The sequence below is a fragment of the Limanda limanda genome, chromosome 22, assembly GCF_963576545.1.
Source record: "Limanda limanda chromosome 22, fLimLim1.1, whole genome shotgun sequence".
NCBI classification, from domain to species: Eukaryota; Metazoa; Chordata; class Actinopteri; order Pleuronectiformes; family Pleuronectidae; genus Limanda; species Limanda limanda.
In genome coordinates this window covers 11,843,257-11,857,935 of record NC_083657.1, presented here as the reverse complement: position 1 = coordinate 11,857,935, position 14,679 = coordinate 11,843,257, and the positions used below count along the sequence as shown (strand labels likewise).

Genomic DNA, 14,679 nt, shown 5'->3' with positions numbered 1-14,679 from the left:
GTAAACAAAACAAATGAGTGACTTCCTGAACAAGATTTGAACTGTTAGCATACATGCTACACACTACATGCTAACTAGGAGCTAGCAAGAAAACACATTCACTTTAACCTGAACCTTGACTTCAATTATCACAATTAACAGTTTATAATGAAGCTCTCTCCCGCGCCCTCTCTAAATTACCGTAATGTCTACAGAAAATGACGACTTGTACTTCCCACGTCGTCCACTGCTCCTCAGACGCGAGTGAACGTCAGCCTCCAGCAGCACGTCAACAGTTAACCGCCTGTCAATCAAACGCCCCGCTCGCTCCGTGATTCGCCGAGCGAGCTGAGCTGCCGCCCTCCTCTCCCTGTGGGCGTCTCTGATTGGCCAGCTTCTCATCCAATCCGCGGCGCCGCAGCAGGAGTCGCTATGGAGACGGAGAAAACCGCCCAGAGAGTCACATGACCACCAGCTGACCACGTGTCCGAGCAGGAAGGAAGACACCACAACTTGTAAATATTCACATTTAAACTACGGTTTTAGTTCGGTAAGGTTAAATTATATATTTTCAAAACTCTTACATTCATTTTATCGACATGTTGTCTCACATTTATAATAATTCAGCTCGAGTAAAATTTATGTTGTTATATTTAACCAGAGCGTCCTTACTTTCATCCTTGACTGCCATGTTCCAGTTCGACTGGTTATATGGGATTTGAATCTGCACACCGGCGTCACACTACTGTACTCACTGCGTCATTGTCGGTATATTGTGATGTGTGTATTTCCAAAAGCATTGTGGCTTCAGTCATGAGTTCAAGAAAAACCGGGGGGGGGGGGGGGGGGGTGTTGTTTTAATAACTCTGTATTTACAACTAGACATGTACTAGCACAGTGACAAACTCTGTGGGTTGATGGGAACATTTAACCACCAGTTACAGTAAGTCGATTTTAGATTGTATTTTTTGAAAATAAATGGAGGTGGAAGGTGAATATGCTGTATTTTAATATCCCATCTATCACCTCACAGTACTATAACACGGTTATTTAGAGGGACTCTGGTGTGATGGGTGATTTTACTTAATGGAGTGCCCGAAAATTTGATGTCCCAGTGTCTAAATATTGCCGTTACTACATTTTAACCTCACCACTGCAACATTGTAGCACGATTAGTATCTTCCTTCCAAACCTCCCATTCATTCCTCCCTCTGCTCTGTATCAATCCCTCTTCAACAGTGCTGAGTAAACCACAGCGTCCAAACAGACCAGATGTCGTCATCACCCTCCTCCACGTCTTCAGTCCTTCTAAACACGGGGGTTCAAATGCCCCTCCTGGGTTTGGGGACCTACAAGCTGAGGGGTCCTGAGGACGTCCACCGGGCTGTGAATGCCGCCTTGGCTGCAGGATACCGTGCCTTTGACAGTGCAGCTGTTTACAAGAATGAAGCTGACTTGGGTCGAGCCCTGAGGGAGCTCCTGCCTAAATATGGCTTGACTAGACAGGACGTATTCATAACCAGGTGATGTATATGAGGTCATATCTGCCACATAAGTGACCTTTGAGGTACCACAGTACAGAAGATGGAATCTTTTGTTGAACACACAGGTCATCTTGAACATATAGATGGGATATTTGTTTTGAGATTTGACACTTAATATCCCCTTTCACATTATTGTAATATAATTTAAGTGTTGTCTTTATCTGATTGCATTTGCTGAGTAAAATTACCAATGTTTGCCTTTTGGTTTAGGTGTCATACCCACATCGCATGATGATTTTCTTTCTTACAATATGGAGGCTCTTGCGCTCTTGGTGTTTGCAAAGAGCAAAATTCTCAATTTTACTTTCTCTCCTTCCCGATGCAGCAAGCTGGGCCCAAAGGATCAGGGTGACAAAGCCATGGAAGGAGCTCTGCACAGCCTGTCGCAGCTGGACCTGGGCTACATCGACCTATACCTGATCCACTGGCCTGGTACTCAGGGTCAGCTGGTGACCGATCAACGCAACCCAGGTAAAGATTTCACATAAAGTCACATTCTACTTTATGTACTTTGCATTTCAGTCTGATCCACCCCCATTACAGATGAAAGTCAAATGTTAGTGTTTTTTTTAGACCCGTGGAAGAGGTGCTTATGAGGGACACAAGCCATGTAGCCTGTAGAAAATACAGGACAGTTCTGTGCTCCATCTACAGTAGAGCTTAACACATGAATGAATAAAAACACTTACTCTTAAATACCATCTGCCATGTGAATATTTAATTAATTTATGTTTTTATTGTGACCTTTAGTATTTTTAAAGAGACTGCATTTTTAGATCAACGCAACTGAACAGCTCTTTTATTTATTTATAAAACCAAATTGCTTGCAGGAACAGTAAGTTGTATTGTATTACAGTTATTGTCAGTAGGATTCTGCAAAAGCTACAGAATGAATTACAACAACTTGGTTGAAGAATGGGACATGGGCTAAAAAAGAAACCATGAAATATTTTGGGTGGTTGCAGGATTTTACTTTTTTACATTTTTTGACCTTTTCACTGATTTCACATTGAATAATTCATGGCTCCTGATGAAAACAACCGGGCACATTTAGGGGAACTGATATTCATGAGTGTGTGTAATTTGTGAGAATCCAAGTAAAAAATCTAGATCTGGCAGATTTAAGTGTGGTTTCATAGGGGGGAGGCTTTTTTTAATGCTGCTGTATGGTTACAAATCGGGCTACAAACCTGTAACTACCACAAAATGTGTAGCTGAGATAATGTAGATCAATATTTGATTCCAGGTAACCGAGCTCAGAGTTGGGCCGCGCTGGAGGAGCTGCATGACAAGGGCCAGCTGAAGGCCATCGGAGTGTCCAACTACACACCAGCCCACATGAGTGAGCTGATGCAAACCTGCAGAATCCCCCCTGCAGTGCTACAGGTATCATACTAAAATAATTTTGTGCACTATAAAAACAGCCGGTGCAGAGAGTGTATATATATATTTATGCATATATATGTTTTTTTCTTCAGGTAGAGTTTCACCCACGGCTGTGCCAGACAGAGCTGAGGAGTGTGTGTGACAAGTACGCAGTGTGTTTCCAAGCCTACTCCTCTTTAGGGAAAGGGGAGCTTGTCACGCATCCCAGTGTCACAGAGGTGGCAAAGAGCTGTGCACGCACACCTGCCCAGGTAAACACATACACAGACTGTTTTAATTCAAACTCACCTATTCTGGGTTCAAAATAAATCATTTTTTTTTCACTTTCATTCACGTCCAGGTCCTGCTGCGCTGGGCTGTGCAGCAGCATGTCCCAGTCCTCCCCAAGTCCTCCAATCCAGAGAGGATAATAGAGAACGCTGAACTTTTTGACTTCACGCTGAGCGACACAGACATGGACCGACTGTCGGCTTTAGACTGTGGACACAAGTACTGCTGGGATCCTTCAGAAGTGGCTTGATAGACCACTAGTCTGCCTCCATTGGGCCTTTTTAGTTGGTTTGTAAGCAAGACAACACAAAAACAACGAGATGGATTATCACAAAACTTTGGGGATGGATGTGGTTTGGGCCAGTAAAGAAAGAATTAAATGTTGGTGCAGATCTGGATTCAGGGGGCCGATCTAGGACTTTTTTCTCTTTCTTTAACATGGTGGAAAAACTCATGGATCTTGAGGAATGAAATCAGACACATTTTTCTGGGTTATACATTGGGTTGTACTGAGGATTCAGGCTGACATACATGTATTTACTAAGTTACCTTGTGTGTTGTGTCCCCAAAACTGAGAGCCCTCTTGGAAAATACCTATTGGTTTGTTGCTTAATAATAACTATAAAATAATGTAGTTTTATATGCTTTAGTTCCGTTGCTTCTTACAATGCAGTATTATGGCCATATGAAATAAATGTCATAATATTACGACAATAAAGAGAAAATCAACTTTAGGAAAAATGCAGCATCTTGTAGCTTCTTAATTCATAAATCTTGAACCAATCTCATTGTTTTTCAAGAAACTACACAACCTCTTTGAATATGACACAGATGTAACCAACAATGGCAGCTGTTGACAGTCGACCGCTACCCAACCTTTCCTCCTCCACATCAGAAGCAATTTCTGTTTCTATGTTTGTATATGAAAGGAAACGAAATCCACTTGAAAACCACTCTTAAAATGATTTATTTAGGACAGCATATACCAGAAGTTAGACAGCTGTAGAGAAAATACATTTACAAAAGTCATTAAAAATGAATCAAACTAAAATAAGAAATAAAGGAATATTACAAATTCAATTTTCTCTAAAACACATCTCTAGATTCAAGTAATACTAAGGATGGTTGCAGAACTCCAGGTGCCACGGTAGGTTTTTCCTCAGGTGTGTTCACTGTCATAAATGTTTTCAAAGTCAAAGCCCTTACTGGTCACGTGACTTCCACTGAAACGCCCTTTAAGGCTAAAAATGTTTCCCCTCGCAGTTGTGCTAGCAAACGCACCTCCACGTCAATGTGCTTCTTTCTTGAGTTCAATGACTGACAGCGAGCTGTGAAGATTTAAGGCGTTTGATAAGGCGTAGAGACAAGGCCGGCTGTGTGGTGTCAGGTTGTGGGTTACAGCATGTTCAAGGCAGTTCATAAGAATATTTATACTCTTTCAAATTTCAGCTGATCTTTATTTTAAAGAGTGAAGCGGTCACATCTGGTCCCAAGCTCACAACACCACACAGCTGCAAACTGTAGTATTTGTATAGGTAGATGTACAGGAAGTGACAGGTTAGAAGTACTATTCTCACTTTAACACTCATTCCTGACTCCGCTGTTTATATTTAATATCATTACACAGTGGAGTCACTCGTTTTTGAGCAGTATGACTCAAACAGGATATTCTAACTATTAATTGTGTTAAGAGCTTCAAACCAGATATTTCAGTCAACTCATCATTACAAAAACACACAGGAGACTTGGACAAATCTTAGAAAAAAGGGTAGATGTCATTCAGATTGTCAGGATCTCTAACTCGATACAAAGAATTGTCTTTAGCCAAGTTTTTTTTTTTTTAAAGTATCAAAAAAGCTGTAGCAAAGTTGATTTTTCAAGACGATAACAAACGCAGCCCTTGCCCTGCACAGCTTGGCACGCCACAACTCGACCCTACGAGTCGAGCGTAAGACACAAGGAGAACAAACCCATTAACATTTCCAATAATCACACATTGATAGACAAATCACAAATAGCCGAATCAATTACCGAGCTGTATAGAGGGGCAGATCTTAGTTGTATAATAATTAATATGAGCAATTAGAAAATAAATAAAAAGTAGTATTTTGGGGTTTATGTGCCAAGGAATCTTCAAAAGCCAGTAAATATATAAATTGGTAATTAGATCAGCACTCTTAACAGCTTGATTCCATTTTATTCCCCCCCCTCCCCCCTACACATGTAATGCTTATATATACGTGACAGGATTGCGAGTAGTCAAAGGGGCTGGACGCTGAATCTATCTTCTATTTTTCACTGGGTGCTGAGAAAATGGGCCCAACGGCTAGTGTGTTTAAAACCTTGTACAGCAGTCACTCCATCCCCACCCACAACTTTTAAATAAGCACATAACATTTATCACAACAGCCATGGATTGTACATTGCCTATTGCTGGGTTGGCCAGACTTTTGAAATTCGATTCTAGGTAAAAACCAATGCCACGTATAACCCCAATGCCATTTGATAATATTAACAATATTTACACATAAAATTGACAGTCTGTTTTATTTCATTTGCTCATCCAAGGCTTTAAAAAGATAGATTAATATTGGTTTGTGCTTTCTCTTTTTTATACGTCTGTTTAATGTCATTTCCTTCCGATATAATCTAACCCTGAAATTGTAGAAAAGATATTTGTTTTCTGCATTGTCAAAGATTGTCCTTGTACAAGATTGTTCGTTTGATAAATTTGAGATATAAAGCAGGTGGTGATAGTCGAGTACAGTGATAGAAACGGTTCTGGTAGCAGAACAGGAAGTTGGAGAAAGGCCCCCTGAGTTGAATACTTACAGAAAATCCTTCCTTTTTTACCCTCTCTCCTCACTTCTGTTGCCTGAAGATTATTTTGGCACAATACAGGGATTTCTTGTGCGATTCAAGCGCCAACATTTGGAGTAAAACAAGCATCACACAAACTTCTGGCATTTCCTCAAGTAAATGAGGAAGGAAGGAAGTTCTAACAGCATTCAAGGTGGTCTCAAAAAGTCACGTTTTGCTTTCAGCACATTTATCTCTCCATCTACAGTATATTGCATAGTGTTGATGTGAGAGACAACTGAAAAGGTTGAGTGTCTTTTACTAACTGATAGTTCACCGTTCTAGTCCCATCGTTATATTCTTTTGTTGCGATTTAAAGAGGTCGCCTCTCCTCTCTCGGCCCGTCCTTCCATCCGTTTGCACGGTAGGTTTGGAAAGCCACAAGTCAGTCCTCATGCTCGTCTCACATTTGACCAGTTCACAGTGAGCTGCCCAACAGTGTTGTTCACATCACAACCAACAAAAAACACACAATTTATATCAATTTAGTTGTAAAATGTACATGACTGGAGGCTTTAGAACCTCAGTACTACGTACTGCTTCTCCCGTTAAGCCATGCCTTTGTGTTTGGAGTCTCCTCCTTTTGATCAAACCAACCTTTCTTCCATTTCTACTCCGAGCAGAGCTCACTGTTCTCAATCACAATTGTTCACTTGGCTTCCCCGTTGCTTGCTTTCGTTCCCATCGATTCCCTCTGTTGCTCTTATATCCACTCTCGGTGCCTACTCAGTGCGGTGAGTTTGGTTCTCAAGGTGGTTGTTCTCTCCCTCCGTCTCCTGGTGACTGAAGAGGTAGCTCCACCAGCTTCTAGAGTGGTGCAACTGGCCGGCCGTCCCGGCGCTATTCACCTTCCTCATCGCCTGCACGAAGTAGAGAAACAGTGTTGAGTTAAAAAAGAGATAAACATGCACTGAGGTTATGTTTACAAATATTAAAATGTAAAAATACTTGATTGAATACACCATCTTTGGAGTCATAGCCCAATTCTTTATCATCGGCCAAATTATAGGTATTGGAAATATCTTGCTCCCTAAAAACAGTATCAGCCCCATTTAATCCATATCAGTCCAACTATACTTGCTTCTTTCTACCTGGAAACACTGGATTCTTGTCTATTTTGCCACCTGTGCCAATGCTGTAGACCTACAGTCTGTGAACTGTGCTTTTATAAACCCTTTAAACCCCTCATTCGACCTCTGACCCCTCAATTCTCACCCCTTTGTCCAGCAGGCTGTCAAACTCGTCGCTCATCCTCCGGAGCTTCCGGCCGTACTTCTTTGCCGCCCACAGTGCCGGGGGAGCCGACTTGGACCGTCCCCGGAATGGAGCGCTGTCGGTGGGCGTGCCAGCCTCCTCCTCCGCCCTGGCCTGGAACTCCTCGTCTCGTGAGACCGTGTAGGCGTGGGACTCTGAGTTCAGCCTGAGTCGACCGGGCGCTACATCGGGAGAGAGAAAGCAAACGGGTTAGGATCATATTAAGGCAGAAGGTACAGAGACACTCGTAGTCCTCCGGGGTTTCCTACCTGCAATGTTGAGTTCAGGTAAGGTGAGGGCGTGGCGCTGGAGAACCTGCTGCCGCGGCTCAGGCCATGATTGGCTCAATTCTACTTCCTCTACCTCCTCCGACGTCTCCGACTCGTTGTCTGAAATGGTGAAGTGTGCAGCCATTGAGGCATCTGGAGAGGGAAAAATGGAAACATGAAAATAGCACAAACCTTTAAGTACAGTGTATGACAGACAAGTAAATGCATGTGTTGTACACATACAAAATTGTTGAGTTAATAGTGTTGTTGATCTGTCTGGGAGAACTAGAAAACAGACTTAAAGCATGGTGTCCATACATGTGACCAAAACAACACCTGTCCCTGTGCACCTCCATTATAAGAAGCTGCATTAGAGAGAATAAAGAATGAAACTGGTGTCACTGGACAGCTGTCCAACCAGTATACTGTCAAACAGTGTTTATGCTAATTACCAGTGTGATCAAATGGCATCATCTATTGTAGGGCTCACACACCCAGCGGGCTATCTCTGCTAACCCAGATATTAGCCGGTCCAAAGGTGTTCAAAGTGTCATAACCACCACAGATAATCGACGTGTTTACACAGCACACGCCCGCTTCGAGCCGAACTAACTTGCTGTTAACACTGCTAACACTCCAGAACAGCACACCTTCCTCTTCCTCTTCTTCCTCCTCCTCTCCGGTCAACTCGCTGCTTGTGTTGTTGTTGACTGAGGAGGACAAAAGAAACTTCCTGCGGGGCGGCAGCAGCTGCTCGGCGGCTGGCAAACAGCGGCTAAGACCGAAGCGAGGGCCGTTCGAGCCGGTTCCTTACCCGGGTCGTAGTGGGCCGACGGTCCGGGGGTGTGAGGCGGTGTGAGCGGAGCCTCCTGCGGCCTCTGCTGCTGTTGTTATTCCCGCTGGCGTCTCTCGCTTCTCGCTTCTCGTTCCTCACCGAGCTGCTCACTTCAGCTCCGCGCTGTCTCACCCAATCGCCGGGCGCGCTGACGTCACTGTTGCGAGCTAGGACTGGGCCGGGGCTTTGTTTGTGCCCCCGCGGGTTACCGTAGAGGGCGGAATAGAGGCGCAACGCGATTTCACAGAGGTGGAAGCATTTTGCACATCTGCACATCTGGGTGAAAGCAGATGTGCTTTTGCAAGTCTCTCGATTGCCATCTCCATGTAATCAAATGGGTCATAAACCTAATGAACCATTTTAAGATGTTTTTATTAGGGCCCGAGCAATGACACGCACGGACAGACAGTGAGGCCCTATTAAAATTGTAAGGATTATTATTATTATTCAGGCAAATTAATTTTTTTTTTTTAGGGCTTTAACATGCTCAAATTCTTACCAAAATTTGCAGATTTTTGGGAATGGATGACAATTTACGCATTCTGGAGGAAGTTTTTTTGAGGGGCGTGGCAAAATGGCTCAACGGTGCCCCCCGAGACCCCCGGAACATGTTCACACTGACCGATCTTCACTAAAATTGATACACAGGTATATCATGACCAGACAAACAAAAAAGTCTGGACGTGCGATTTGAAAAACGCAACAGGAATCTTGCTATTTGGCATTTAGTGGCCATTTTGGCCATATTCCACATTTTTAGATAGTTCTTATCATACTGGTGTGTGTTCACATTTTTTTCTGCTTAATTAGTACTTTAATTAAATAAATCAATAAAAGTAGGACTTTCATGTGTAATAGAGTATTGTAAGAGTTAAACATTTATAAAAGTATTGGATCATAATGTAATATTACTGAATCACGCACATGTAAGCAGAATTTTAACGTCTCAAACTTTATCCAGTTCATCGTATATAATAAAGTGACATGTTTTGTATGTGATAAGTAAATCTACGGAGTAAAAAGTACAATCATTTCCTCCTTTAATGTAGCAGAAGTTTAACGTTTTTGTAATAAATGTCTGTTGTTTTTCTAAATACTTCAAAGGATTTCTTATCTGTTACCTTAAAAGTTGGGATTTCGGATTCTTGACCCTTCAAAAGCATCTGACAAAAAAATTGACATATATATAATACCTAGAGACACACATTACATGCTTGCCTACTCATTGCCTGTTTAAATTACTTGAAACCTACTGAAGTTTTATCAAGGTCTTAAGGTTAATATTTTCTTTTATCTTCTCTTCTTTCTCTAGTGCTGGGACCCATGGAAGACAAGGACAGAAAATCCTCCAGGCTGTTGTTAGCTGTCATACCTCACATGAGCAGCAGGTGGGGAGGTAGGACTACAAACTGAGTCACTTTGTCTTTTTTTGAGCTGTGTTTATCTTTGTCACTGCCTCATCTCCTGTCACAGGTTGTGTGCTTTCTTGGAAACAAAAGGAGAAAATATCTCATTTCTAATATGTATTACAATTACAGTTGATTACTCTAGTCGCATTATTGCGGCATGTAAAACATGTGTCAAAGTTTCAGGCTTAAGTATACATGAAAATCGCATTCTGACATCATCAGGAAAAGTCTTTCTCATTCCCTGAAAAGCTGATTATGGGATACATTCCTTTTGTCTATACAGAATCTTTACAGTAGAGCAGCACTGTATGGGTGTGCAATTACCATGTATGTGCTCTGCTTTGCTCTCTTGCACTTTCCTCACGTCAACACAGGAGACTCACCCATGTAATTATCTAACATTCTTAATCCAGAGCCTGTTCTTCTCCTCCCCAATGTCATTCTTCTCTCTCCCGCTATTATATTAGACACTAGAAATAAACGAAGTTAACGTTGCAAAGTCAGTCATGGAAACAATGCTGTGACGTATTCAGTGTCAGAGGGCTTATTCTAATTCAGTGCATCCAAATGGAACAAATGTGAGTTTCTAAACTTAGACAAACATGCAATGCAAAGTTTGCACAGTCAGCCTTTCATACACTGACGTACACATGAGGCAGCTCTTGAAGATCATTGTTAAACGTCGCTTCTTTTGAACTGTATTTATGGAGGGATTATAGAGATAATACACTGGAGTTCTCCTTTTGGTTGGATTTGGATGCAGTTTGAGAACCATGCAATTATTATCCATTTTAATCTCTGTGTGTGTGTGGGGCAAAGCCAGGCCATGTGTGCACCAACTTAAGCCATAGAACTACAGTGTGTAAGAGGCTGAGAGTGTGTGAGTGACAAAAGCTGATCTTACACACTTTCATGTACTAGCAGAGTCATGTACACGCGCACACTAAACACGGACTCGCACATATTTGTGTATACGTCTGCAGGTTTTGAGTGTAATCTGAAGGAGCCATACAATTAGCATCCATTTATATCTCCTTCTACCGACATCGCCCTGCCTCTGTGCCCCTCATCTGGCGGTTATTTTGGGAAACAGAGGCGGGTGAACGCCCACACTGTCTCCAAACCACCACTCAGTGTGCTAGAGCGTGCTTCTGTGTGTGTGGGTGTGTGTGTGTGGTGTGTGTGTGTGTGTGTCGCTGCTTGAGAGCAAATGCGACAGTGTATTCAAGTGGCTCCCGAAATGTTCCTTCCAATTCAGTGCCAGGGCACAGCTTGTCTGCAGCCACTGCCACAGCTTCACTCACTGTCCTTTCAAATATTCTCCCCTCTGTGCAGACCCAGGTTCAGTCAGCTAGTTCGTTCGGTGTTGGAGATGAAGAATATGCAGAGCAGGTTTTGAATTATTTGAGGCTGGAGAGCGGAGAGAGAGGAGCACAGGAGCAGTGGTGTAAAAAAAAAAGAGAGGATTTTTCGGTTTCCCAATTCCCAAAAAAGATGGGAATCACATCTGAAATGCAGACAGTGTGCACCAGACATGGGGAGACAGAGAGAGGGAGAGATGCAGAAAAATAGAGATAAAGCAACATATGATGAGAAGTAAAGCCATGACAGAAGCGTGTGTGATAGTGCATAGAGAAAGAGGTGATAGAAGAGCACGGAAGACGAGTGTAAATGTATGAGAATTTTGAAAAAAAACCAGAATTGCTCTAGTGGAAGAGAGTTACATGGACAGAACAAACCTAACCTACAGTAGGTCAGAGCGAATACACTCCTCCAGCCCACATATTCAACCCCAGCCCTTTCATCAGCGCTCTCGGTACATGCTCATTATAATCGGACCGCTCCCTCGCTGTATAACTGATCACAAGGCCGACATATGGCAGCTTTCTAATTACATTCACTCCGCCCCTGTGTAAACCCGCTGCTCCTGTAACCCTGCTCTTCTTAAACTTCAGTTCGGGACTAAAAATGGATTCCTAGCTCGGTCCTGCGCTGGATAAAATTACATGAATGTCCAGCTCCGCAAAACATGTAATCTGTGTCTTCTTATGACATGTTGGTTGAGTGCACTACCGTGATCCATCCCCCGGTAGAAACACTGCACAGACACAGAAACATAGTTGCGTTGTCGATATTTTTACACAATCTCTAACAAGTTAAATCTCAGTAACAAAATAAAAGAAAAAGGAAAAATAGTCAAATAGTCTGACTTCCCCTATGAATATGGCTCGGCTAAAAGGTGAAAGGCAGGATGAAAACTCTCTTTAATCTATTCCCTGCATTTATAGGACACACACATGCTACCACCCTGTTCTTTATCTGGTCACAAGCCACACACACAGTCTTGTCCAGCCCTCTTTCAACCCTCTAATATTGTAAGTCTTTGGTTGTTTCAATGTGGTGGATGTGGTACTTGTGTGTAGGTGCGTTAGGAAAAGATGCTGTAGACGTATATACAGGCTGATCTGGAACATATGTGCTCCATATGTGAACTCTTAGGTGTATACTTGCACATGCACGTCTAATGATACTTAATGAATAGTTGCTTTCTATAGAAAAGGCAGTTCAGTAATGTTCCTGCTTCTTAAACCCTTCACCTTTCATTTCTTGCATCCCCCACTTTGCTGCAACTCAATCACACATCAGTGAGAAAGCTCTGGCACAACCTCACCCACTCTAAGCATTATCCCAATGCTGCGTTGATTGTCTGCAGTAAATTTACTTTTGTTGGCTAATCAGTTTATGTGCACTATGTGTGACGCTCTGCCTGCAGCAGAACTTAATGTCATGGCTCACTGAGTTGACATAAAGCCCCCTTACAGTGCAGCGCTCAGCCATATACAGTACAGCATACTGCATTTCCAGCGCCTGTGGCAATTAAATCACAATTTTCTTTAACACAGTGAGATGCAAATTTAGCTGGAAAAGACAAAGTGGTGGAGGAAGTATTCAAACATTTACATTTACTCAAGTGAAAGTGCCACATTCCTTTTTGTACTTGGGTAAAGGTTAGTTATACCCTGCTTCAAATATGCTCTTAAGTTTTAAGAATAAAATTAAATGTGAATTGTAGCATATTCACTAATGCATAAGTCTTCTACATCATTAAAGCCGATTTTAAGCTGTAGTCTCGTCTGATTCATAGACTGTATATAGGTCTGAGTCCATTTTAGTTGTTTCTTTAACTACAGCTGTAGGGAGCGGGATCTAATGTTACTTGCCCATTATGATTGGATCAGTGCACCTATTCCCCTCTCGTTATTGATTGCTTCTAAAACTAGAATCATAAAGATTAGACCTCCGCCAAGGCTCAACAGTCCCCATGGTTCAATCATTATCTCCAGTATTTCTCATTCCAGCAGTTAGTATGCAATTCATCAAGATTATACTACACTGACTAGTTTTTTTAAAAGTTTCTTTTTAAAGTTTGAGTGGCCTCAGGTCACATATCAACCAGTAACCGTCATTGTGTTGTAGCAAATTACATTTATATTCCTCAAAATAACTATTTGACCAGGTGACGCGTTCAGCTGCTCAGCTCCTTGTCTCTGTTTTCCATTTCCCTGTTTTTCAAGAGGACCGGGGTGATCCATCCGCCTAAAAGATTTTATTTGTCTTGTTTTGACAGTGATGGGAGACAGGAAATTGGATGGAGAGGCGGAACACGGCACAAGAACAAGCCGCATTCTCTGCTCAGATGAGGCTACACGGTATCTGCATTAGTAGATTTGTCTCCCTCATTGCCTTAATTGTCTCGCACAATTCACCAACTTACGAAAACTCTCAGCGTCTCCCCTTTTATTCTCTCATTCTTCCATTTCTCTCCCCTTGTGTCGCCTTCACTGTTTGTCCATCTTCTTCTCTCTCTCACTATCCCCCTTTTGTTACACTTTTCGCTGTGTCTCTTTATTCTTTATTTTCCCCCCGATCTTTTTCCTCCCCACTTGTGTATCTAGGTTGCTTGACTGAACTAGTTCATGTAGAGCTTGCTGGCTGATGGCGTCATTCCGCTTTACTAATTTATGTACTTTGATAGAAACAAGCTGCTTGTTGGGTCTCAGCCAGGCGGTAACAGAAATCGTAAGAGCCTAAACAGAAACAAGAACAGGCTGAAAATCAGGAGGAAAAGTCGATTTTTGGGAATATAATTTCACATTTTGTATTTGCCATCACTCGGGGCGCTTTGGGACACAAAAAAAGTGGCGTAAGTCGTTGGCGATTACATTCAGCGTGTACAACTTTCCTGCACTCTGACTGAACTTCTCACAAAGTTAGAAAAGGGCTGTAATACACTGCGGCGGGAGCGGCACAATTACATTAACAAACCGTTGAATGCTAATGAGAACTTACACTGACTGCTGGCTCCAGCATGTCCCAGTCAGCAGAACAGAAACAACAGTAAGTAATATCAGCATAACAATGCAAATCTGCATTAGAAATAATAAAATAAAGATTTTGATAGATGGACGCCATTAGAAGGAATGGAGCGGGAACACGATGCCAATGATTCAGTGTATTTTTCATCCTACTTCTATTCTTTAAAAGCCATCATATTATTTAACTATATCACTGACAGACATTTACTCAGTGGACTGATACATCTCAGTTTCACAAAATTATTAAAAGCAAAAAGCACTAGATCAGAGTGTTTACATACAACTCGTGTTAAATTGGTGTGTGTGTGAGTGTGTGTGTTTGTAGTGATATGAATCACAGTGAAAGGTCAGTATTGCTTGAGGCGAGAAGAAACAAAGGAGACAGAAGTGATGAATTGCAATTTAGCACCATTGCTCTTGCAACACCTCAGGTTACTGTATACTGAAGCGTGTGTATGAGACACACACACTCAGAGAAAGAACCCAGGTGGATGCACG

At 42.3% G+C, this 14,679-nt stretch overlaps 2 protein-coding genes across 3 annotated transcripts; one reads left to right on the top strand and one right to left on the bottom strand.

Moving 5' to 3' along the window:
* Positions 1–442: 442 nt before the first annotated feature.
* zgc:101765 (uncharacterized protein LOC450036 homolog) lies at positions 443–3,908 on the top strand. Of its 2 annotated transcripts, none has more exons than XM_061066040.1 (6): positions 443–494; positions 1,219–1,502; positions 1,849–1,994; positions 2,770–2,909; positions 3,002–3,160; positions 3,250–3,908. In XM_061066040.1, the coding sequence occupies exons 2-6, from the start codon at positions 1,252–1,254 to the stop codon at positions 3,427–3,429; spliced, it is 876 nt and encodes a 291-aa protein (XP_060922023.1). In that variant the 5' UTR covers positions 443–494; positions 1,219–1,251; the 3' UTR covers positions 3,430–3,908. The 2 variants fall into 2 exon arrangements, with proteins under 2 accessions (XP_060922023.1, XP_060922022.1); XM_061066039.1 differs by having other exon boundaries at positions 463–529.
* Positions 3,909–4,130: 222 nt separating this feature from the next.
* Positions 4,131–8,531, bottom strand: badb (BCL2 associated agonist of cell death b). The gene is made up of 4 exons (XM_061066041.1): positions 8,376–8,531; positions 7,562–7,714; positions 7,254–7,474; positions 4,131–6,898 (listed from the first exon to the last, which is right to left on the bottom strand). The coding sequence occupies exons 2-4, from the start codon at positions 7,704–7,706 to the stop codon at positions 6,761–6,763; spliced, it is 504 nt and encodes a 167-aa protein (XP_060922024.1). The 5' UTR covers positions 7,707–7,714; positions 8,376–8,531; the 3' UTR covers positions 4,131–6,760.
* Positions 8,532–14,679: the final 6,148 nt, after the last annotated feature.